This window comes from Dunckerocampus dactyliophorus, chromosome 15 (assembly GCF_027744805.1).
Source record: "Dunckerocampus dactyliophorus isolate RoL2022-P2 chromosome 15, RoL_Ddac_1.1, whole genome shotgun sequence".
In the NCBI taxonomy this organism is placed as follows: domain Eukaryota; kingdom Metazoa; phylum Chordata; class Actinopteri; order Syngnathiformes; family Syngnathidae; genus Dunckerocampus; species Dunckerocampus dactyliophorus.
The window spans coordinates 24,059,140-24,084,725 of record NC_072833.1 but is presented as its reverse complement, the minus strand read 5'-3'; the positions used below and the strand labels follow the sequence as shown (position 1 = coordinate 24,084,725).

The window sequence follows — 25,586 nt, the reverse complement described above, 5'->3', positions numbered from 1 at the left end:
TGAAGGAGGGTACCCACCTGACGACCCTAAAGAACTTTTAAACCCACCCCTTTACTTCCTGCTCTTACTCAGGGACAGAGGGGAGGCTGAGCGATGACCCGGTGGGCGGGGCATTTTTTTTTTTTTATCCCAGTTCGGGACCTTACTGCCTAGCTCACTTTACTCATGATTGGGCATGGGACACAGTTGGCCGCCTTTGACGAGGGTGTCTAGTGTTCAAAGGCCAAAACATCCACTGATTTAAAGGTACACTACTTATGATGTGTCCCAAAATTTACGATTTAATTTAAGATAAAGTTCCCACGCCACTTTCAACATCCACGCCTCATGTGATTACCATCTATTGGCACAAATGACTTTTTCTTTCAAGTCCTGTGTATTTGTTATTATTATTTTTTTGTCAATTTTTTTCTGGTCCATTTTTCTCCCGGTAACTTTTTTTTGTAATTTTTTTTTTTTTCTTTGTAACTTTTCCACTTGTTTCCATATCCAAATTGACTGGCTTTCTTGTCTTAACATCTGTTAAGTTTTGTGGGAATTGTGGAAGCTGTTTGTCGTCATCCTGCTGGAGAACAAACCCTGATAATGGACCTTTTTGACCTTGCAGAACGGGAACAGCGCTCTGTCCATCGCAAGGAGACTGGGCTACATCTCCGTGGTAGATACGCTGAAGGTGGTCACAGAGGAGACACTGACCACTCAGGTGCGTCATGCTCCGGCGGAATGGACAAAAGTATTAAGACAAATCAATCAGTGAACCAATCAAAAGTCAAGCTGGGCATGTTGGTCTTCTTCGCAAGACATTTTGGACAATCGTATGTTTCTAACTTGCTATCAACAAACCCTACAGTATGTATTAACTTTACTATTACACATTCTTCATCCTTTTCTTTTAGAAAATGGGACATGTTCATTTAACAATGACTGCTGAAACTCAGGAGGGGGAAGATTAAATAAGCTCTTCTTCTTCCTGCTCCCTTTCGCACATGTTAAACTGTGCAAGTTTAACGATACCTTAACGATAACTTTGATCATGTTCCAGAAACAGTAGCTGTCTGGTATTCATGGGGATTACATTGTAAGACCCCCAGCGAATAGCGAGCGCAAATAATGGACACCTATTTTTATTATTTATAATAACTGCGAGAGGCATGTTATCGGGTTTAAACACATTTTAAATTAAATTGAGTTTTACACATTAAGGTTCAATGACAGCCATACAATATACAGCATTGTATTACAAAACATGCAGTTACGCAATATCACGTCTTGTCACATCTTCCTGCTGGTTAATGTTGACTGAATTGACATGGAGACAGCGCCCTCTGCTGGACTCATAATTGCACCATTTCCTTTTCCCCTGCAGACAGCGCCATCAAACCACTGTCATGAAAAAAGTTGGCCGAAAAAAAGGGGGAAAAAAGTTACCAGAAACAAACAGACAAATAAATAAAGTTACCAGAAAAAAAAGACCAAAAAAGTTACCAGAAAAAAATAGACACGGAAACAGTTACCATAGAAAAACAGACAAATAAATAACGTTACCCGAAAAAACAGACAAAAAAAAGGTCACCAGAAAAAAAAAACAGAAGAAAAGTTACCAGAAAAAATAAACATGACAAAGTTACCAGAAAAAACGGACAAATAGTGATCAGAAAAAAATGACCAAAAAAAGTTAACATGAATTAATGGGCCAAAAAAAAATAGCTCCCAGAAAAAAGACACAAAAAAGTTACCAGAAAATAACTGACAAAAAAATGAAAAGTTACCAGAACAAAACAAACACCAAAATGTTACCAGAAACAAATGGACTAAAAAAGTTACCAGAAAACAAATCGACCAAAAAAAGTTATCAGAAAAAGCTGACAAATAAACAAAGTTACCAGAAAAAAAAACCCAGACAAAAAAAGTCACCAGAAAAAAAACAGTACATTTCTACATGTTTTTCTGTTTCGTTGATATTTGACCAATCCTGTGGAAATAAGATAACTGCTTGTGTTCAATCAGGAATGTTTGCATTTGTTGGCAGACGGTGACGGAGAAACACAAGATGAACGTTCCGGAGACCATGAACGAGGTGCTGGACATGTCGGACGATGATGGTAAGTTCTGCTCTTTGATCAAATCGAAGTGGGTCCAAGTTTTCATGATAGATTTCTCTTTCGTGACTCACCATCAACCTATTTCTTTCATTCCATCATTTCCTCTAACATCTTCCCTCCATCCCGATCACACAGTCTGTAAGGCCAATGTTCCCGAAAAGATCACAGAGGACTATTTGTCTGATGTTGATGAAGGTACTTGTCATCTTTTCATCCTTTTTAGTCATATTTGCTTTTTCCTTTCCATCGTGTATCATTTCTCTGCTTTTTGCTTACACTTATTCCTTTTATATTTGGATTTTTCGCCCAAAAGCATCATTTTCTTTACTATTTTACCATTTGGTTCACATACTGTATACACGCGACACAAAGTGTTGTTTTTGCTTCCATCTTTTATGTAGACAAAAGGCATATTTCCCTCAAATATTATTCACAAACCTTTATGAATCTGTGTCGCTTCACCTACGCCGAGATAGTCTAGCCACTTGCAGGTGGCGACAATAAAAGGCCAGTCCAAAATGTGCAGTTTTCTCACAAAGCACAGTGCCATGGATGTTGAGGGAGCGTGCAATAGGCATGGCAACTGCATTAATGCATTTTAGAGTGGCCTTTTTTTGTAGCCACCTGTACAATATTTGGGGGAAATAGGCCTTTTGTGTACAAGCGAGAGCAGCGACAAAAGTTTTGCGTTTACATTTTTGTTGAGTATAATGTTAGATTTACTGTCACGTGTTCAACCGACCCGTCCCTTCTCGCTGGGGTGCCAAAATGTTGCGAGTCAGCCTTTTCTCTCAGTTTCCATGGTGACAGGAGTGGAGTGTGTGTGACCGCTTTCTTTTCGGCCCGCGTTGTTTGCACACACACACACACACACACACACTTGATCTTTTGTCAATGTCGCTTCACACAATCGGGCCAAAGCAAACACTCCGTCAACAGCCGGATGTGTTTCCCCCCCAAAGAGCGGCTCAGCCAGGACCCTCCGAAAGTGGTACGGTCTCCTGCTGCAACACCAGAAGCACGAGGCTCAAACAACTAAGCAATGTCCCGGTGGAGGGTCTTCCAGCGTTTGTGATGGAAAGCATAAGACAGAGCATAAACGGTGTGTTTGTGTTTTGTCCAAACAGAGATGGATTGTGGCAATGTCTGCATCAGCTACTCGTGTAAGTCCGAAACAACAACTCTGATTTGTTTTCATTGCAACTAACCCAAATGACCAGAGTGAGTGTGTGACTTCTCATATGTTCCTCGTCTAAGTTTGGCTCATGTGTAACCGTAAGCGCACACATAAGCAGCACGCACACACACACGCGCGCTTCTAATTTGGGACCACCCTCACCTCCCCCTGCTTATGTAAACTGTTAGTGTCGGCCCACCAGAAGTGTTTTCCAAAGTAAAATGAATTCACTCGGTCAAAGCGATTATATTTATTTTTAAAGGCAGCAACATGCATTGCTATGTTATTATAGTGTTATTATGCAATGACGTTGCTTGGCCACAGGAGCCATGTTTATTATTGCAGTTGTAGTTTTTGCTAGTGGGCAGCTAGCTGACACTAGCAGCTTCTGATTTCTCAAATTTGAACACGGCTCCATCTTAAATTACCATCATTTACGGTGTATAAGGCGCTACTTTTTCGTAAACTTTGAACCCTGCAGCTTATACAGCGGTGTGGCTAATCTATGGCTAAATTCTAATCTTGTGACATCTCCTTTATTTCAGAACTACTACTAATTGTTTAAATACTGTGCCGCTCGTGGAAACGGTAGCTCTTTCTTTGGCAGGAGCCAATCACGAGCTATAAGGCAACTCACGATGAGCCTGTCAACCCATCGGAAATCGCAAGAGGTCATTACTTACACTCAAAAAGTAGCTAAGAAATATACAAGACAAGTACCAATTCCAATTTAAAATATAAAACAAGAGCTATTTGAACTTCTTCGCATAATGCATTTCTTCCCAGCAGAGCAGGTCATTGGCCGAGGAGATTATGAGCTCCCTCTAGTGGACACAGGCAGCTGAATTAATTATTGCAGCCCGGGCAGCCACGGTCAATGAACTGCTCTGCTGGGAAGAAATGCATGATGGGAAAAGCTTTAACTAATAACTACCTTAACTGACGTAAATGGATAACTTAGAACTATGTTCCTGATGACAAGACGTACATATGTTGCAGTGTATTTCCGGATTATTCCTTCGTTTTCTTTTGTCAACATTCAGACAACGACGAAAGTGACACTGATGCAAAATCACAAATATTGTGACTGTGATTTTTATTTAAGGGGACAGTTTGGATTTTTTGACAAAGTTGTATGACATCCCCATCAGCAGTGTAGTCCATCAACAGCGACTTACCCCCCCATTTGCTCCTCTAAATTCAGTTCTGGTCGGATTTCAGTGGTGAAGTAGTCGCTGGGGTTACACAAGTAAGGAGTCGCCTGTCCATTCCTGTGTATGTGATGAAGACGCTCGCATCTTCTTCCGCTGTGGAAGATAGCCGCGGCGCTCCGTCAAGGAAGAAGCTGCGAGCGCCTTCATCACATACACAAACTGGACAGGCGACAGTGCGCAGGAATACGCCGTGAGACAAACATAACGCAGAGCGATTTGTGAGATCTGATTTTTTTCGAGGAGACATTTTTGTGATGTATTACTGTTTTGAGAAGCCGGGGGGTGGAGTTATAAGTCTCTGTTGATGTCATACAACTCCATGTCAAAAAATCCGAACTATCCCTTTAAGTGCAATTTTTGCTAAAGAAGACAGTCCTTTTTTTTGTCTTTATTTTGTTTTATGTATTACATTGTTTTGTTTTGTTTTTTTTAAAGCTCTTGATGTTCAGATAAAATGTTAAATACTCTCTTTTTTTTTCAATGTTAAATACTCTGGAGAAATTCAAGTTTATTGCTTTTGATGCGGTGTACTCGTATTATTATGCCATATATTATCATTACATTAATGAAAAAACTGTGTCAAAATAATGTTGACAATAATATCGTTTACCGACAATAATTTGTAGGACAATTATCGTCCAGCAAAATTTGTTATCGTGACAGGCCTAGGTGTACCGAATGTTGTGGTGATGTCCTGTATATCGTATAAATATACCCACGTGACTTAATTGATTTAGCAAGTTAATTAGCGATAGACGCCAGCTTAATCAAGTTAGACAACTTTAGTGTGAGTCACACCCTGATTGCTATTTGTGTCACACACACACACGCGCACACACACACACGCACTGGATTATCCCAGAGTAGGGAGGGCAGGCGGGAGAAAGCGGATCTGTTTGCGTGATCGAGCCTGGCTGCGAGCGACAGGCGGTTCAGGCAGGGGACGTTCCCCCAAAGGAAGAAGTTGTTCAAAGTGTCGGTGGACTGAATGAAGTGCTTCCGAGGCGGAGGTGAGTTTGTGTGGGGCTCCTGCTGGGAACGCAGCGATCCCAAATAATGGCTCGGAACGCCAGTAGATGAGGTCTGTGGAAGTTTATGGGTGGGGGGTGGCAGGGGGGGCGCAGCAGCAGTAAGGGTTTGAGGTGACAGGGATGTGGGGGTGGGAGGGATCGGGCTGGAATGCCGTCCCCTTTCATTCTTTATTTGCCGGTCGCTTCCCCGCCTGCATGCACTTGCTCCCTTCTTCTCCTCTTTCTAACTCCTCCTCCTCCTCCTCTGCAGTGGGAGGTCATGAGTGGGCTACAGTACACGCTAGCACAGCAACATGCACTAACTGCTCTTCTTCTCTAAAGTAGGTTTCCACCTCTAACACACGATTGCTTCTGTTAACACGCTTATGACCGATGCAGCATTGGCGGCGTGGACACCTGGAGGCCTTTCAGGAGAAGCTTGAGCATGTGCTTCTTTAGGACTTTACGCCTTTTTAGTGGTCGTGTGTATCCTGACGCTGGGCTTCCTCACTGGTCCATCTTCCTGTGCTCTCCAAAGATTCATCCCCCTCTCTCTCTTTCTCTGTGTGTTTGTCTGCCCAAGGTGACGACGCAATGACAGGGGACACGGACAAGTACCTGGCCCCCCAGGACCTGCGGGAGCTGGGCGACGACTCACTGCCCCAGGAGGGCTACATGGGCTTCAGCGTGGGCGCTCGCTCGCAGAGGTAGGACACCATGTTTTTAGCATCCTGGTTGTGTCCATCGGATGCTCTCATGCACCCTCACTGGACATTTCATTAGGTACACCCGCGAGATACGGTGCAAGACGTCCTTAAAGTGCGGTGGTAACAGTAATATGTGTCCCTAGAGCAACAAGCATAAAAACGTGAGCCAAATTTGTCATCTTCCTCACTTATTTGTTGCACTTTTGAGAGAAGAGGCACTCCAGCGCTCGCTTTCAAGTTACATGACGGGAAAGTCTCCTTCCTCTTGGACATGATACCGCCTCTTACCCACCAGCACTTTGTTCAAAAAAAAGGAAAAAAAAGGCTTTGCTACACATCTTAAAATCAAGCTCTTCCACTCATCTGTCAGTCAGTTACAGATATGGGAGCTGTTGTAAGTTTGTTTTGTTTTTCTTCTGAGAACACAGCTAACTAACTTAGCGTGATATTGCTGTTAAAGAGTGTAATCTTAGCGCTTCAGCATCACCTAGCTATGCTAGCGTCGCTAACATTTGTCATTGTCAACATTTCTCCTCCAAACTTTTTCCAGCGAGGGCCACATAGTGAAAAATTAAAGGATGCAACTTTGCCGCTATGATATTTTATAAAGCAACACATGTGGCTATGCTAGCAAGTTATATATATTTCAAGAAAAAACTGCATCTCAGTTTTGTCCTGTAGGTGAAAGAGGCTATTATTAGTACCAACTTCTATCTTTGCTCTTTTTTTTCCCATTTTTGCCTTTTTTTTTTTTTTTTACTTTACTGAATATTTTAACTTTTTTTTTTGTCCTTTCTGAAATAAGCTTCATAAATTTGCTTCTTGTAATATTATGACTTTATTCCCATAATATTTAGTCTTTATTCCCAAACTATTGTAACTTTTTTCCCCAACCTAATTTTCCAAACATTACAACTTTATTTTGTTTTGTTTTTCCTCATATTCCGACTTTAAAAAAACATGTTTTTTCCAATAATCTATTTTATTGAAGTTTTACAAATTGTGCGAGAAAAAACAACACACCAAACGCTTCCCTTTTTCTTTAATATTTCAATTCTATGCCACTAAAATTTTTCCTCATAATATCACAATTTTTGGGGGGAAAAATTGTGACTTTTTTCTGTTAATATTTTAAATTTATTCTCATTAAAAATTACAGATGTTTTTCCATTTCTGCTGTTTTTTTTCCCAGCTCTTTCAACTTTCTTCTTGTAAATTTTTTTCTCATCATTAGGACTTTATTCCCTTAATATTTTGACTTTATTCCTGTAACATAACTTTTCTGCAACCAAATTTTCCAAAAATTACAACGGTTTTGTTTGTCATAATATTACGACTTTCAAAAAAGATGTCTTTTTTTCTTTAATATTTCGGCTGTACTTATTTTTCCTCATTATATAACTGTTATTCTTGTAAAATTGACTGTTTCTGTCGAGATTAATGCTTTTTTCCTTACCATTTTGACTTTATTCTTGCAAAATGATGACTGATTTTTTTCCATTTTTGCTGTTTTTTATTTATATTGTTCAATTTTTTTTTTGATGTGCCGCAGACCAATAAAAAAAACAGCCACGGGCCACAAATGGCCCCCGGGTCGCGCTTTGGACACCCCTGTTGCAGGTGATATGAGGCATCTATTATTTTGGACTAAGTTATAGTTAATTTTCTAGTTTGTGTAAGCGCTGTGTACATTTGCTCCAATTTTTTCAGTTTATCCTCACATATTTTTGTTCAAGTAAATGATGGAACAAACCCAACAAAACTGACTGTTACACAACACGGCGTGGAGGGCGGCAGGGACGGGAGGGGGGTGTGTCGCTGCATGTCTGAGGCGTGACACACTTGTCCACCGAGCCACAGGAAATTTGAAACATGTTCGATTTCATCGCCCCGAGCACCGTGTGTGCTGGATTTGACCAGTGCTGCAGGGTTGAAAACATTTTCAGCTCAGGAAGTCCAGGAAGTGATGTGTTTGTACCGCCAGAAAAGGGTTGAAGGTTCATTTTAATGAGTTCAAGTGGGATTTGTGATGCATTTCAGGATGATGGGAAATATCCCATTTAAAATTTTCAGACAAGTCAAAAGTAAAGAAAAAACATGGCTGACCACCTCAGTGAGCATGACTTTTAGTATTAGAGGAACATCAAGCACTTTTCCTACTCTGATGTTGGGAATTCCCAGTTTTCTTGAATGCATCATGCAGTAAGCGTGTGTGTGACATCATGCCTCCATCAGCTCCTTCTCCTCCTCCGCTGTGGTCCATCCTTCTTTCTCATGATTTTTTGTTCTCTCCTCATGTGCGCTCTGTGTGTTAGTCCCAAAGTCAGGTAAGGCTGACAGCATGCTGACCCCACCCACCTCCACCCCCCACCCCCATTACCACCACCACCATCCCAACCCCCTCCAAAACACACACCTTCCCAACTTGCACCCCCTCCACGCCGCAGATGATGTCATAACTTCCTGGTCTGAGCTAATGTTTGTTTGATGTTACTTACGTAACCATTTGGACCAGTTGTGTGTTACTGTGCGTGTTTTTGTGTTTTTGTGGTGAGGCCTTCTGGTTTTACTCATTGCAACATCTTTGGTTTCCTTCATCGAGCTTCCGGGGACCTGAACCCGTGCGCCTTTTTTGTCCAAATAGGGAAGTTTTTGTCTTTACTACTTTGTGTGTTTGCATTGTGCACACGTCACGGCCAAACTAATTCATAAATCGTAAATCTTTTGTAGATGTTTTGTCAAATGAAGTCCATTTTATTGTAAAATCTAAATATATTATGACGTAAAATTCATGTAAAGTATTCCTTCACACTTTTGCTGCTTCACTCTATCACGGTTTGTCAAAAATATATTTATAAATTGTGCTGTTTCGTGTGTGAATACGGCCTATTAGCTTAAAAAAATGCATATTTAAGCAAATTTTACATATTTTTTGCCCGAATGAAGCATTTTCAAGTATAAAAATTATAAAATGGACTAAAGTAAAAATATAAGGCATTCAGAAGACGCGTTCAAAGACGTGACGATATGTAACTAGGTGTAATGTTACATTGATGAGCCAATAACCACCTCAGGAAGTACTGTGTAGAATTCAGTAAGTACAGTAAAAAAGGAACAACAAAAAGAAACTCTCCCAATACTAACATATATGTATATTATATCTTATTTATGTCTTATAGGTCTTATTTTTGCTGATTATGTCTACTATATTGGGTAATAGGAGTGTAAAGGGGGTGTTATAAGGGGTTATAGAGGGTTCTAATAATGTTAAAAAGCCTGTTTATAATGTCGTAAACAGGTTTTCTATGCTTTTGAAGAGGAAAATATTACATTTATAAATAAGGAATCCTACTTCGCGGAAATTCACTTATCGCGGTCGGGTCTGTAACCGATTAACCGGCATAAACAAAGGATTAGATGAGCCTGCCGTATGTATATGACGTCGGCAGCTGTAAGTTTTATCTTTTTGTTTATCTTCAGCAAATAGGCTACACAGATGATGTTGAAATTAAAATGTGACTGTACTGTTAGCACACATAGCTATCCTTGTGTGGTCCTGTCCCACCCTTTCATGTTCCGCTGTGGCCTCGGCCCACGTTGCCCTGCCGACAGCATAGCGGCCGTGATGTTTTTCAGGCGGGAAGGCGCCGCATCATCGCTGGGGAATGTGCGTTGATGTGCAGTAAAAAGTCTCAGCACTCATCAGACTCAAACATCTCTGTTTACACTCATGACAAATTCCAGTAAATCTTCATGGACACGTGGTGCGTGCGATGTCAACATGCTGTCCATCATCCGCTTCTTTCATTCAGGTCGTTGTCATAGCAACCGTACACACAGTTGACACACTCTTGAAGTGAAGTCCCGCATGTTTCCCTGCGGAGATCTACTACCACGCCTTATCTTCTAGTTTGTTGAAATAGTGTGCAGTTTGGGTCTCATTGTGTCATTTGGAGGCCCATTCGTGTTTCTGCTGGTTCTGGTTCCTGGAAGCTGCATGCATTTTAAAGTGATGATATTTTTTTTTTCTGTTCATCTCCCCTCTACCATCACCCCCACTCCCCATCCCTCATCATTGTGACTGTTGTCTTGGTAACCCGTGACCTCCACACCAAGCCTGCGTTCCTTCAGTTCTGATAGGTCCAACACGCTCAACCGCAGCTCCTTCACGCGGGACAGCATGATGATCGAGGAGATGCTGGCGCCGAGCAAGGAAATGGTACGTACGCCGATGCATGACTTTGTTACATTTAGGGTGTAGGATTCTGCAACTGTCACTCATTTACCTCCAAACTAACCTCCGAATGCACCAATGTGCGGTGCCGAGAACCAACCAATCACCTCAGGCCAGACTCGGCCATGACACAAACAAGTAATCTTTATTCATGGTAAGATCTGTCTTGTTTACGGCGACATAAAGTGGAGTGAAAAAGTGTTTGCCCCCTTCCTGATTTCGTATTTTTTTGCATGTTTGTCACACTTAAATGTTTCAGATCATCAAACAAATTTAAATATTCGTCAATGACAACACAACTGAACACAAAATGCAGTTTTTAAATGAAACTTTTTATTATTAAGGGAGAAAAAAAATCCAAACCTACATGGCCCTGTGTGAAAAAGTGATGTCTAATTTCAATTCACTTTTCTCTTTCGCCGTCAGAAGAGTCTGCCTTACACTTGGGGGACATGAAGAAAAAAGAAGTTAACTAAAAAGAACGAAAATGAATTGTTTCTTCAGTATAACGACGTGCGCCTGCATATTCTTCTGCCTAAATATTCTTCCGCTTACGTATTCTTCCGCCATGCACGTATTTTTTTTATTGTGCAGTATTAATAATTAATGGGAGTGTTTACGTAATCCCGAAATGTCGGGAAAAAAAAGGATGAACACGAAACTTCGGAACACTTTATGTCAGAGCACAAAACGTTACAACATGAAACGTCAGAACACAAAACATCGGAACACAAAACATTGCAACATGGAACATGGAACACACGAAATGTCGGAACATGAAACGTAGCAACACAAAACGTCGGAACACAACACGTTGCAACGCAAAATATAGCAAATGTAGATGTCATAACACAAAAACTGGAAACACAAAAAGTCGTAACACAAAACATCACAACATGAAACGTACTAAAATTAAACATCAGAACACAAAACGTCGCAACATAAAACATACCAAAATTAAACGTCGGAAAATGTTGAAACACGAAATGTCGTAACACAAGACGTTGCATCATTAAACATCGGAACACAAAATGTTGAAACACGAAAAGTCGGAACACAAAACGTCGCAACATGAAACGTACCAAATTAAACGTCGGAACACACAACGTTGAACCACGACAGGTCGGAACACAAAACGTTGGAATACAAAACGTATCAAAACTAAACGTCAGAACATGAAATGTTGCCACATGAAACGTAGCAAAATTAGATGCTGCAACACAAAATGTCAAAACGCAAAACATCGCAACATGAAATGTAGCAAAATTAAACGTCGGAACACAAAACGTTGGAAGTAGGGCTCTCAATCGATTAAAATATTTAATTGTGATTGATCACATTTTGTCCAAAGTTAACTCATTTTATCACACTTAATCGCAGATACAAATATGTTTTCTCTATAATAAGAAGGTATTCAATCTTTTTGTGGTTACCGATTCGATATGTCGAAAACAATAGTGCCATTAAAGGAAACTTCCGTCAACACGTTAATTTTGACAGCCCTAGTTGGAGCACAAAACGTCGCAACATGAAAATAGTCAAATTAAACGTCGGAACGTGAAGCGTTCAAACGCGAAATGTCGGAAAGACGTCAAAACTGAACGTCGAAACACAATGTGGCAACACAAAACGTAGTAAAACTAGATGTCGGGTCACGAAACGTTGGAACACAAAACGTAGCAAACAAAACGTAGCAAAACTAAACATCGGAACGTTGGAACACAAGGATCGACTCTAATGTACTGTATTAGTAGAAGGGTAAGGGCTCTGGTCGAGGTGCATTGAAATATTTGGTGTGTATCGGTGGGACAAGGGCAACACACACAGTGTGATATTTTGTGGACAAAAGAAGCGGTCAGCATACATCTTTGTGTGAACGAGGGGATTAACAGCCTGTCTGCTTTCACGCTGCTCCAGATGCTCTGTAAGGAAAAGTCTTTCACTGTAGAACACCACAACAAGGTAGACATTGCCGCATGATGATGCTCTTCCTTTATCATTTGCCCTTCTTCCTTCTGAGTTCCGCTCATTTTTTTTCCATTCATGAAGGCTTGTTGATCTGTAAGCTATCACCGCAACACGTACGACTGATTGGAAGTTGATTCATGTTAGCATTTTGTAAATTCAGTGCATGACATTTTTTGCCACTTTGACACCATTTATGTTTGCGAATTATACTTTCTGTGCTTCCCGATTGACCTTCTTTCTCCTCGCCAGCATTTGGCGGTGGCCAAAGACTCTGACAACGACTCCTTGAGGAGATACAGCTGGACGCCAGACGCCATGGACAACATCAACCTCGTCTCTTCGCCGGTGCACTCCGGGTAAGTGAACATGACCATTTATATACATACAGTATACCAGCCAAAGGTTTGGAGACACTGTCATTTTACTGGTAGTGTACACAGTGTATACAGAATATACTCTAGTATACAGTGGTGTGAAAAAAATGTTTGCCCCCTTCCTAATTTTTTTTTTTGCATGTTGCGCAACGGCAACACAACTGAACACAAATAGAAGTTTTTAAATGATTTTTTTTATTATTAAAGGAGAAAAAAAATCCAAACCTACATGGCCCTGTGTGGCCCTGGTTGGGCCCCCCTTAGCAGCAACAACTGCAATCAAGCGTTTGTGATAACTTGCAATGAGTCTCTTACAGCGCTGGGGAGGAATTTTGGCCCACTCATCTTTGCAGAATTGTTGTCATTCAGCCACACTGGAGGCTTTTCCAGCATGAAGCGCCTTTTTAAGGACATGCCACAGCATCTCAATAGGATTCAGGTCAGGACTTTGACTAGGCCACTCCAAAGTCTTCATTTTGTTTTTCTTCAGCCATTCAGAGGTGGACTTGCTGGTGTGTTTTGGATCATTGTCCTGCTGCAGAACACAAGTTGGTTTCAGCTTGAGGGGGGCAAATCACTTTTTCACACAGAGACATTTTTTTCTCCCTTAATAATAATAATAAAGCTTTCCACTGAACGTAAAGAATTTATGTAAAGTTTTTGCATCGTATTACGGAAGAAATTCCATATAACGTAATGCATCGAGTCGGTGCACTTGTTTAATATAGTTGATTTTTAAAAAAAGTACACTTGGTGACACCTTCTGACGCCTCACGCTCTCATTGGCTGATTTTCGGGGCACCGCCTCCGCTCTCATCTCATTGGCTGATATCGGGGCACGGCCTACGCTCTCATCTCATTGGCTGATTATCAGGGCACCGCCTACGCTCTCATCTCATTGGCTGACTTACACAGCAGGTACATGCGTTTGTGTGAGAGACAGGATTCGCCCTTAAACCTCCTTCCTCTTCGTAGTCGCCCTTAAACTAACTTAAACAATTAAGTTAAGTTACAAATTAAAATTTTGCACACAGCATTATCTTGTAGTGCGTGTGCGTTTGTCTCTGAGACCAGCTGACTCTTAGACTCTTTGAGTCGCGTTTCGACTCAGGCTAGTCCTCCTCCTCCTCCTCCTCCTCTCCACTTGCACTCTCCTGAACGGTAAGATTGTTTTTGTTTTTCAGTTTTATTCATTTACAGTAATGTTATTTATTACCTTATTTTATATTGGAATGTTACTCTACTATGTTTTGCTCACGTTTTCTTATATTTTCCCACCATATTTGGTGGACTTTGAATATTTTGAAGGCCCAAAGGGGTGAGTTTGGGAAGATCTTGGAACGGATTAGGCTATTTACATGTATTTTACGCTTCGTATAACATAAAAACCCTACAACATAAAGGTTCTCGGAACGGATTATTTGAAAATGATCACCCTATAGAGGGGGGAAATCAAAGACACCCCAAAAATGAAAGTGAAAAAATGATGCAGCAGACTGGTCCATTTTGCCAAAATGTCATTGTAGCAACTCAAAATGATTCTCAGTAGTTTGTGTGGCCCCCACGTGCTTGTGCGCATGCCTGACAACGTAGGGGCATGCTCCTAATGAGACTACGGATGGTGTGCTGGGGGATCTCCTCAGGGCATCACTGCGGTACCTGGATACATGGAGGAGATTCCAGGAGACAGGTAGTTACTCCAGGAGAGCTGGACAGGGCCGTAGAAGGTCCTACAACCTTCAACAGGATCGGTATCGGAGGAACAGGATGAGCACTGCCAGAGCCCTAGAAAATGACCTCCAGCAGGCCACTGGTGTGAATGTTTCTGACCAAACAATCAGAAACAGGCTCCATGAGGGTGGCCTGAGGGCCCGACGTCCTGTAGTGGGCCCTGTGCTCACTGCCCAGTACCGTAGAGCTCGACTGGCATTTGCCATAGACCACCAGAATTGGCAACTACACCACTGGTGCCCTGTGCTCTTCACTGATGAGAGCAAGTTCAACCTGAGCACATGCGACAGACGTGAAAGGGTCTGGAGATGCCGTGGAGAACGTTACGCTGCCTGCAACATCATTCAGCATGACCGGTTTGGTGGTGGGTCAGTGATGGTCTGGGGAGGCATATCCCTGGAAGGACGCACAGACCTCTACAGGTTAGATAACGGCACCCTGACTGCTATTAGGTATCGGGATGAAATCCTTGGACCCATTGTCAGAACCTACGCTGGTGCAGTGGGACCTGGGTTCCTCCTGGTCCACGACAATGCCCGACCTCATGTGGCTAGTGTATGCAGGTAGTTCCTGGAGGATGAAGGAATTGATACCACTGACTGGCCCCCACGTTCACCTGACCTAAACCCAATAGAACACCTCTGGGACATTATCTTTAAGTCCATCCGGCGCCGCCAGGTTGCTCCTCAGACTGTTCAGGAGCTCATTGATGCCCTGGTCCAGATCTGGGAGGAGATCCCCCAGGACACCATCCGTAGTCCATGTACCGCAGTGATTCCCTGGTCCAGATCTGGGAGGAGATCCCCCAGGACACCATCCGTAATCTCATTAGGAGCATGCCCCGACGTTGTCAGGCAGGCGTACAAGGACGTGGGGGCCACACAAACTACTGAGAATCATTTTGAGTTGCTACAATGACATTTTAGCAAAATGGACAAGTGTGCTGCATCATTTTTTCACTTTCATTTTTGGGGTGTCTTCAATTTCCCCCCTCTATAGGGTGATCATTTTCATTTCTATCAAATTATGTGGCATCATTTTGTTACTAATACATCACCCAATTATTATCGGGAAAGATATTCAAGATCATTTTCCCCCCAGTTTAGATCTGATGTGTTTTTGAAGTGTTCCTCTAATTTTTTTGAGCAGTATATATATATGTGTGTTTGTGTACATATATATATATATATATATATATATATATATATATATATATATATATATATATATATATATATATATATATATATATATATATATATATGTGTGTGTGTGTGTGTATGTGTGTCTCTAACTATTAGAAAATGGTAACACGGAAACACTTCCGTCAGTACACTTCAGTAAGTATACTGTGTACACTGTGTACTTAGTTCCTGTTGAGTGTTGCTAAGTGTAAATGTGATGTTCCTCAATTACTATAATATATGCATATGCATACGGATGTAACAGGTAGTGAGATTACTTGGGTTGTTTTTTTTGTTGTTTATTTGTTTGTTGTATTGAAGATTTGTACCCAAGCTAGTGAATTCCAAAAGAAATATAAATCAAAAAGGTGTAATTTCATGTATTGGCTGTGATTATATTGTGCTTCATAAAATGGGTGTTTTTTAAGCAGCGGTCATCATGGTTACGACTGCCTTTACCTGCACCTGTCGGTGCTGGCAATCATGTGACGCAGCTTTGTTGTCGTCCGTCCCGCAGTTTTTCCTCTCCGCTCCCGCAGTACGACAGCAGGTGACCGACTCATGTGATTGACTGTCCTCGTTTACCACCACCACACTACCTCGTTTGTGTTGTTTCCGGTGATGTCACCCCACCCCCAACCTCCCACACTACCTACCTCTCTCTCTTTGTTCCCTCATAACAGCAGTGTTTCTTTAATGCCTTGACGTGTATCCATCCAGACATGTGGTGCTTTGGAATTGTTTGCTGTGGTGTTTGAAGGACGCCACTGATCCCTGGCCGAGGTGGTCTGTGAGACAAGAGCAGCCAGATTAACCCCTCTCTCTCTCTCTGTCACACACAAACACACACACACACACACACACACTTGTGAAGTGAATGACTTTTATATTGTGTGTGGTTTTTGTTTTGCAGCTACACATTAACCTGACATTTGACCAGAGCTGAGTGGTGTAGTTCTGTGTGCGTTACATTAAAACTGTTGAATGATCAGATTCAAATGAAATGAAATGAAATAAATACTACTAGTAATAATAAGTCAGATTAATAAAGCTGATATTATGAAGAAGACAAATCAAGGAATAAGGTCAGAATCACAAGACAAAATGCAGCAATATTTGACGAAAAAGTGTTAGTAGACAGCAAAAAATTCAAATTTTACAAAAATGTTTTTCAAAAATGTCACTATGAGGAAAAAATATTACTAGAATAAATGCAAAAGGAAGAAATATCTTGTATTTGTTGTCAAATGGCAGACTACGGTGGTAGGCCCTTCATTTTAAGAAGGGTGACCGGACGGTGTGTTCTGACTACATGGGGATCGCACTTCTCTTCCTCCCTGGAAAAGTCTATTCCAGGGTGCTGGAGAGGGAAGGGTATTTACTGTCAAACCTCAGCTACAGGAGGTGCAATGTGGTTTTCGCCCTGGTCGTGGAAAACTGGACCAGATCTACACCCTTGCAAGTGTACTGGAGGGTGCGTGGTGGTTTGCCCAGCTGGTCCACATGTGCAACATTGTATTCGGTCCTTGTATGTCCGGAGCAGGACATGGTTTGCAGCGGTACAGGTACTGCTGGTTCCTGTTTGTTGCCAGCAGTAAGTCAAGCCTGTTCCGGGTAAACTCTGGCTTCCGGTAAGGCTGCCCTTTGTCACCAATTCTGTTCATCATTTTTATGTACAGAATTTCTAGGTGCAGCCAAGGCATTGCAGGAGTCCAACTTAGGGGCCTTAGAATCGCGTCTCTGCTGTTCGCAGATGATGTGGTCTTGATGGCCACATCAGGCTGTGACCTTCAGCGTTTACTGGGGTGGTTCACAGCCGAGTGTGAATCTTCCAGAATGATATTCCATCCATCCATTTTCTTCCGCTTATCCGGATTGCGGGGGCAGCCGTCTAGTAGGGAAGCCAAGACTTCCCTGTCCTCGGCCATGTCTTCCAGTTCCACCGGGCGGACACTGATGCGTTCCCAAGCCAGCTGTGAGACATAATTCCTCCTAGGTCTTACCCAGGGCCTCCCCCTGGCTGGGCATGCCCGGAACACCTCACCCGGGAGCCGTACAGGAGGCATTGGTACTAGATACCTGAGCCACCTTAACTGGCTCCTCTCAATGTCAAAGAGCAGCGGCTCTACTCTGAGCTGCTTCCAGATGACCGAGCTCCTCACGTTATCTCTTAGGGCACATGTGTCAAACTCAGGCCCCAAAAATGTCCATGTGGGGGGGTAATGTCCAGTTTGGCCCACAACGTAAAGTAGGCTTTGATTTTTGGCCCTCTGTGCGATTGAGTTTGACACCCCTGTCTTAGGGTGAGTTCTGCCACCCTACAGACAAAACTAATTTCAGCCGCTTATATATGCATTCTTGTTTTTTCGGTCACGATCCAAAGCTTGGGAGCATTGGTGAGGGTAGGAACATAGATTGACTGGTAAATTGAGAGCTGTGCCTTCTTGATGGTGGATGGGACTCAGCACCTCCAAATCTGAGCCTATGGTTCTCAGCCAGAAAGGGTAGATTGCACCCTTGGGTTGGGAGTGAGGTCTTACCCCAGGTGGAGGGATTCAAGGATCATGCAGTCTTGTTCACGAGTGACGGATGGCTACAGTGGGAGATCGACAAGCGGCTTGCCGCAGGGCCTGCAATTTACCAGTCCATCTGTGTTCCTTCCCTCACCTATGAGCTTTGAGTGACTGAAAGAGAGGCAGATCTAGGGCACCCTGGAGGGATTATGTCTCACAGGCCTGGCCTTTGGAACGCCTCAATGTCCTGCCGGTGGAACTGGAAGAGGTGGATAGAGACCGGGAAGTCTGGGCTTTCCTACTGAGTCTGCTGCCCCCGCAACCCGGACCCGAAAAAGCAGAAGAAAATGGATGGATGTTGTCAAATACCACAGATGTTTTTTAAAGTAGAGATCTCACAAATGATTCAGCGTTTTGGTACGAAAACATTATAGCTTTATTTTTGTAATATTACAGACCTTTTCTCCCCAAATATTACATCTGTAATATTTCAATATTTTGACCTTATTCTTCTAGTATGACTTTTTCTCATAATATAGGTTTTGCAATGTTAATTCTCCCTTATTTGCGCCACGGTGACCCTAGTGGTCATAAACACACAGAAGTACACCAGCTGGTGATGTGTGGTGTAGCACTGGAGGCAATGGAGGATTCTGGGTTGGCTTTCAATCTCCTTTTCTTAACCATTCGGGACATAACCTGATTCAATAAGTTCCAAGGATCGCCACCCAGAATGCTCCTGACTTTGGTGGTTTGTTTATCTCTCCTCCCTTTTGCGCTCACTTTGTGTGTGTTCTGAAAACCACAGCATGGGATGGAATCAAATCCGCTGGCCATGACAAGCTAAATCTTTACTTCCTCTTCCATCCTCCTCGTCCTTCTCCAGGTTCCTGGTCAGCTTCATGGTAGATGCCAGGGGCGGCTCAATGAGAGGAAGTCGCCACAACGGCATGCGCATCATCATTCCACCCAGGAAGTGCACGGCACCCACGCGGATCACCTGCCGCCTGGTCAAGAGGCACAAGCTGGCGTCGCCGCCCCCCATGGTGGAGGGGGAGGGTCTGGCCAGCAGGCTGGTGGAGGTCGGTCCGGCCGGAGCTCAGTTCCTGGGGTAAGAAGTGACGCTTTATAGTCCATAGCGTTGTCGCTTTGCTAATCGGCTTGGTGCTCTTTGGTTTGATGACATGCGCTTCCTGCCGCTGCCATTTCCCGCCATCTGCCTTTCTACTGGAGTGTGTGTCTACTTCCCACAGTTTAAGCTTGTGAAACAGTAAAATATAAACACATCATTGAATATTCAGCAACTACATGTTTGCATTGGAGCTTGCTGATTTAGCTCCGCACACTTCACCCTGATTGGTCACGTCTTGTAAGTCTGCCATATGTTGCAAATTTGACAACCGACTTTGCAACAACTTCAAAGTGAGGCTAACTGCCCACCATGTTGTCACTTTACAAAGGTGTGTTCTGCTGGAAATGTGTTTTCGTTCGTGGATGTCTGCGTTCCCCGAGCTCACGAGTGTGTGTTATGTATCTTGTGTTTGTGTGTTTGTGTTTGGCGGATGCAGTAAGCTACATCTTCCCAGACAGCCGCCAGCTCTTAATGAAGGCGAGAGCCTGGTTAGTCCAGTGCTCCAGCTGGGACCCAGAGGAACTAGATTTGTTGGGTAGGAACAAAGACATAGCATCGTCCCTTCCTGCCCCCTCCATGACTGCACCACCAACCCACACCCGCCACTGCACCCCTTGCCGCTCCTCCCCGTCACAACACGGCAGGCTGAATCATGCTGATTGTTTTACACATTTGCAGTGAATTTAAGTTCATGATGGTCATATATGGTTGCTGTGTAGTTTTGGGAAGAAATTGGTGACGTTTTGCAAGGGAAGACAACCAACGGTAATATGTTGACAGTATACGGGCAAACGTATTGGGTGACATTCCACCCTCAGGAAGTGGAGAGACTCTGGTCTTTCTAGACCAGTGGAATTTTCCCTCGCAACACAAGGTGCTGTCTCTGTCTTAATGGCGTGCTGTTCCCTAGCAGATATCTACAGCTGTGTGTTTGACTGTTAAGCGCCCATTCCTTCCCCTCTCGCTGAGTAAGAGCTGTGACTTGTGAACACTTTTGTCCATATGTATGGAAAATGTGACTTGTGAGCTGTCAGTTCTTCCTAAAACTACACCAGTAAGTGGCTTTGAAACCATTGCCGTTACTTCTCGTTTCATTGCGAGGTGTTTTATTGTGATGGCCCTCTGACATCACTGGTCTACAATGGCTGTTTGGACTGGACTGCGCTTTTTAGGCATGTGACTTTTGTTTCCTCCTTGAGCATCATCCTGCTTCCTATAAACCATCGGATACTTTTATGAAAATCTTTACTTTCGGTTAACTTCTTGTGTTACGATGATAGGAGTCATTATACCGAAGATTAGACGCTTGGTCATCATATTCTTTGTCTTGGACAAAAAAACGCAAAAACTATTGTTATATCTTTTGCTACATCCTCGCATCCCATTACGGCCTTTTGTTGCACTTAAAAACAAGATAGCAGCATTAAAAAATCAAGCATAGTCCATAAAGAGTCCATAAACCGGAGGGTGAAGTCATGCTGGCTCTGTCTACTTCCTGTATTCAGTTTCTGCAATCTTCAAATAAGTTTTGGGTTTGCTCTTATGCTTCTACCAGTTATCTATTAACTGTCTGTGGTTTTGCCTTTGTTCCCGCTTTGCTTGTGATGTAATCATGTTTTGCTTTTTGGAGCAGTCCTAAGGTTTCTCTTCTTCACTCCTTGTTTCCGTGCAGCTCATGCAAAGCTTTAAACATCCCCAATGTGCCATTGATCGACTGTAAAGCCATGTTTATACCAAGAAATTCAGTTGGGTATTGCTTGGAGAAAGACACTCTGCTGTCCCTTGATTGGTTAATTTACATGTTCCGTTTCTCTTGTTTGTTGACTCAACGGGCAATTTACGGTGTGTCGCTCTGCTAACAACTGTAACGCTTGTTACAAACATGGCTGAAACCCCCAGCAGAACCACTGTCCTTTCACACCTGCACCTACTTTATCTCTAGATGGTAGAGCAATGAATGGATGCTACTCTGTTAGACTTGCAAATAGAATTTGTGGAATGTGTTGTAAGCAGTCACTGCTTGCCACAGTAGATCATGCTGCTGTATGATCACATCTCTCTCCCAGGCCTGTCATAGTGGAGATCCCCCACTTTGGCTCCATGCGGGGGCAGGAGAGAGAACTTATTCTCCTGCGAAGCGAGAACGGAGAAACATGGAAGGAGCATCTGTACGACTGTAAGACCGAGGACCTGCGTCAGCTCCTCAATGGGATGGATGAAGGTAAAGACCTGCTCGCTTGGAATATTTGTCAGAATGTCAGTTAGTGTCATTGTAACCCGACTGGTCTGCCCCTGCGCATGCCCGGGGCTCGAACCAGGATCCGCTGAATGAGAGTCGAGAGCTCTACTCGATGACTCATAAGGCATCAGGGAGTGAGGTTTACTCGCACAGCCATCCCTGCTGGCATCTGTTACACTCACCGCCCTAAACCTCACTCTCGTCCAAGTGGTCCAGCCCTGCGCACGCCTGGGGCTCGAAAGTAGAGTCCACCGAATGAAAGCCATGAGCGCTTGGCATCGAGCTGTCAAATTGATCTCCGAGCATCAGGGATTGAAGTTTACACGCACAGCCATCCCTGCTGGCATCCGTTACATGATGTCATGTTTTTTATTTCCATTAGAACTGGACAACACCGAGGAGCTGCAGAAGAAGAGGATCTGCCGCATCATAACCAAAGACTTCCCCCAGTATTTCGCCGTGGTGTCTCGGATTAGGCAGGAAACCCATCAGATGGGACCCGAGGGCGGGACGCTCTGCAGCCGGAGTGTCCCATTGGTTCAGGCCTCCTTTCCGGAGGGGGCATTAACCAAGAAGATCAAGGTTGGGCTGCAGGTGAGTAAAGTAAGAACAGATGTAAACGAGAAAAACTAAACCAGATGATTATTTATCATGACTTCTACCCTATCAGGCCCAGCCTGTACCAGATGAAACCGTGAAAAAAATCCTTGGTAACCGAGCCACCTTCAGCCCGATTGTGACGGTGGAGCCCAGAAGGAGGAAGTTCCATAAACCCATCACCATGACGATCCCTGTCCCGCCCCTCTCAGGAGAGGGGCTTTCCAATGGATACAAAGGAGACGGCACTCCCTGCCTGCGCCTTCTCTGCAGCATCACAGGTATTCTGATTATAGATGATGGGACTCATAGTGATCATTTGAAACAAACCCTGCGAAAGATGTGTGTTGCATACATACCAAGTTACTGAAGCGTTGGAGATACAATGTTTTGTCACCTGTATCTGTCACACAACTCGACCCAGGGTTCTGCCAAAACACATAATGCCATCTTGTCTCTTCAATTGTATTTTACCCTTGTCTCTCAGGCGGTACGTCACCGGCACAGTGGGAAGACATCACGGGCACTACTCCTCTCACCTTCGTCAACGACTGTGTCTCCTTCACGACCAACGTCTCTGCCAGGTTCTGGCTAGCAGACTGCCACCAGATCCCAGAGACAGTGGGCTTGGCCTCGCAGCTTTACAGGGAGCTGATCTGCGTGCCCTACATGGCCAAGTTTGTGGTTTTTGCCAAGATGAACGACCCAGTGGAGTCCAGGCTGCGGTGCTTCTGTATGACGGATGACAAGGTGGACAAGACCTTGGAACAGCAGGAGAACTTTGAGGAGGTGGCCAGGAGCAAAGACATCGAGGTGCGTACTGGTGTTGAAATAGGGTGGATCTTGATGGCTCTCTGGTTCTAACTTGTTTGTGTGCTCTTAGGTTCTGGAAGGTCGGCCCATTTACGTGGATTGTTATGGCAACTTGGCCCCTCTGACCAAAAGTGGTCAGCCGTTAGTTTTGAACTTCTATGCCTTCAAGGAGAACCGGTTGCCCTTCTGCGTCAAGGTAACACTTATGCTACATGAAAGTAGGGCTGTTAAAAAAGACCAAACATGTCATGCTAGCTTTTAGAACAATGGAGCCCATCCACAGGCGATAACCTAGTTGCCCCTGGAATTGATCGACCCGCTAACCTTGTGATCTTCACCGTCAATACTCGTTATGCTGCTCTGTTACTTCTGCTCCGTGTGAACTACTGTAGAACCAGTTCATGAGAACACAGCTAAGTAGGACATGCCTATCTGGGGCCATGGGCTGATAACATTGCGTAAGAAAAGACTTTCCTATTAGCCATTATTCTACAATTAGCCTGAAGGATTGTCGTGCAATGCTTTGTGGATGATGAATCATATCATTACATGCGGTATGTAAAGAAGCAATTTCCCACATCCCACAGGTTAGAGACCCCAGCCAGGAGCCGTGCGGTCGTCTTAGCTTCCTCAAAGAGTGCAAGAGCACAAAATGCCTTCCACAAACGGCCGTGTGCAACCTGAACATTACGCTTCCCGCCACCAGAAAGGTAAGGTGGAAGTCCCCATGGTGTGTCGTCACTTTCATAACCATCCACATGATCAGGGAAGTAAGAGCTTTAGCTAGGCTAAAGACGGAGGCGGTCCAAACACTGTGTCTTTTATCTGTTTAAGGCTTCTCTCAATATTGTATGCAGTGGTTCCTTGTCATTGGCTGTTTCATTTATCGACCGTTTTGATTTGAATGCTTTTGGCTGATGGCTTTTGTGCAACAATATATTTTCATTTGCTATCAGGCTGGCTTTTTTTGTGGCTTTGATGTTTGCATTTGAATCTTGGAGCTTTTGACTTTTCATTTGCTGTTACTTTTGGTGATTTTTTTTGTTTCTTTGCTGAGTTTGCCACAGTGGCTTCTCATCAGAGCTGGAGCTTCTGTCAATCACTCTCCTTTTTCACACCCTGATGTTTCTTTTCCCCCCTGCTTTCATTATGTTACTCCCCCCTGTTTCTGCAATGCATCTTGGGAACCAGGAAATGGAGTCAGATGCCGAGGATGAGGTAAACCACACCCCCTCCCCACCATGCGCTACCCTCTGCTAGATCTGTAGCGGCCCTGCTCTGCTTAGCATAGCCTTAATCTCGCCGCTTCCACAAGGGAAATGTTGTCATTTTCCTTGATCAAAGTGCTGACTTTTGCATGATATCATACAGATATTTGCTTTTAGTCCATTTAGTAATACTTTTAAAGATTAGATATCTGTTAGCCACTGCTAAGACCTTAAATGTTTATTTACAAACATAAGCACTTTGTTGTTGTTGTCTATCTGGACAAAGCTGATAATGTCACACAACTGAAGCGAAACCAGCTCTTAAATAAGACGGTTGTGTTTGCTGAAATGTGACACAGGGAAGTCCAGGTACTGCTCCAGCGGGCAGCGACATACCACTGATAGCCATTTGTGTTGTTTGCTATTGTTGCAGACTGAAAAGCCCGAGCGACGTCATACCTTTGCATCTCTAGCCTTACGTAAGCGCTACAGCTATCTGGCCGAGCCTGCACTGAGTGAGTTTGTCACATTTTCACTAACAAAACCTCGCCATTATAGTTATTAATATTATTATGTAGAAGGCGTTCTAGTAAATGAGTATTTCTCTCCTGACACCACTTGCACTGTCCACATGCTTGTTTACAACATGGTAGATGTTTTTTTGCATGCGTCAATGGATGGTTTTGGAATTTGTGTGCTGTGCTTGCCCACGTTGTTGATGTTGTTGTTCTTCCGCATTTGATTGATTTTCCAAATTCATCAGTCTTTTTCTTTGACTGTCCAACTCCATGTTTAAGGTTTGTCAATGGGGTGGGGGGTCAAAGAAAAGAAATGGTTGATTTTTCAGTTGTCCCATCTGAGTTTCGAGCTCTTTTGGCTTTGTGATATAGCAGCTTCATTTGTGGAACGGCCATGCATGTCTGGCAGTGTTGAGTTTTGCTGTTTGGTTGTTTTCTTTCTTTGGTTCTACACAATCTCATGCATGACAAAATGGGCCAAAACGTCAGTCTTGGAGAACACATTTTGTCATTGCGGAAAAAAGGAAAAGGGGAAACTCCTGCAGCCCTTGGCTCTTTTGTTACTTCTGGTCTGATCTGTCTTTGGGTATCTGCAATGTAACATTGGGACCAAACAGATAAAAGGCACTTTTAAAGGGGTTTGAAATAAGAACCAGGATGCATACGTTGATTTTAGAGCGAGTCCAAAAAGAGGAGCGGTTTTTATAGTAATAATGGTGCATTTGTCATTTTTTTGTTGCTAATTCAGCGCTATTGTGGTATTTTGTTATTTTATTTTGCTGCTTTGTTGGGCCTTAAACCATCTATTCTGTTGTGGTTGTTGTCAGTGTTTGTGTCATCTGTCATTACAGAGTAACACCTTAAA

General features: G+C 43.3%; 1 protein-coding gene across 20 annotated transcripts in view; it reads left to right on the top strand.

The window, feature by feature from the left end:
- LOC129167887 (ankyrin-3-like) overlaps positions 1-25,586 on the top strand; it is a 96,260-nt gene that overhangs the window by 40,942 nt on the left and 29,732 nt on the right. For 5 of the 20 annotated variants that reach the window (XM_054752548.1, XM_054752545.1, XM_054752544.1 and 2 more), the window contains 19 exons: positions 608-703; positions 2,030-2,102; positions 2,238-2,297; positions 3,230-3,265; positions 6,087-6,210; positions 10,327-10,429; positions 12,362-12,406; positions 12,662-12,768; positions 16,219-16,251; positions 19,101-19,325; positions 19,783-19,881; positions 21,413-21,567; positions 21,968-22,179; positions 22,256-22,463; positions 22,670-22,995; positions 23,066-23,191; positions 23,583-23,705; positions 24,187-24,213; positions 24,637-24,718. In XM_054752548.1, coding sequence (XP_054608523.1) covers positions 608-703; positions 2,030-2,102; positions 2,238-2,297; positions 3,230-3,265; positions 6,087-6,210; positions 10,327-10,429; positions 12,362-12,406; positions 12,662-12,768; positions 16,219-16,251; positions 19,101-19,325; positions 19,783-19,881; positions 21,413-21,567; positions 21,968-22,179; positions 22,256-22,463; positions 22,670-22,995; positions 23,066-23,191; positions 23,583-23,705; positions 24,187-24,213; positions 24,637-24,718 — 2,260 coding nt within the window. Of the gene's footprint in view, positions 1-607; positions 704-2,029; positions 2,103-2,237; positions 2,298-3,229; positions 3,266-6,086; positions 6,211-8,525; positions 8,538-10,326; positions 10,430-12,361; positions 12,407-12,661; positions 12,769-16,218; positions 16,252-19,100; positions 19,326-19,782; positions 19,882-21,412; positions 21,568-21,967; positions 22,180-22,255; positions 22,464-22,669; positions 22,996-23,065; positions 23,192-23,582; positions 23,706-24,186; positions 24,214-24,636; positions 24,719-25,586 lie in introns of all 20 variants that reach the window. The other 15 variants (XM_054752559.1, XM_054752553.1, XM_054752552.1 and 12 more) reach the window with 11 other exon arrangements.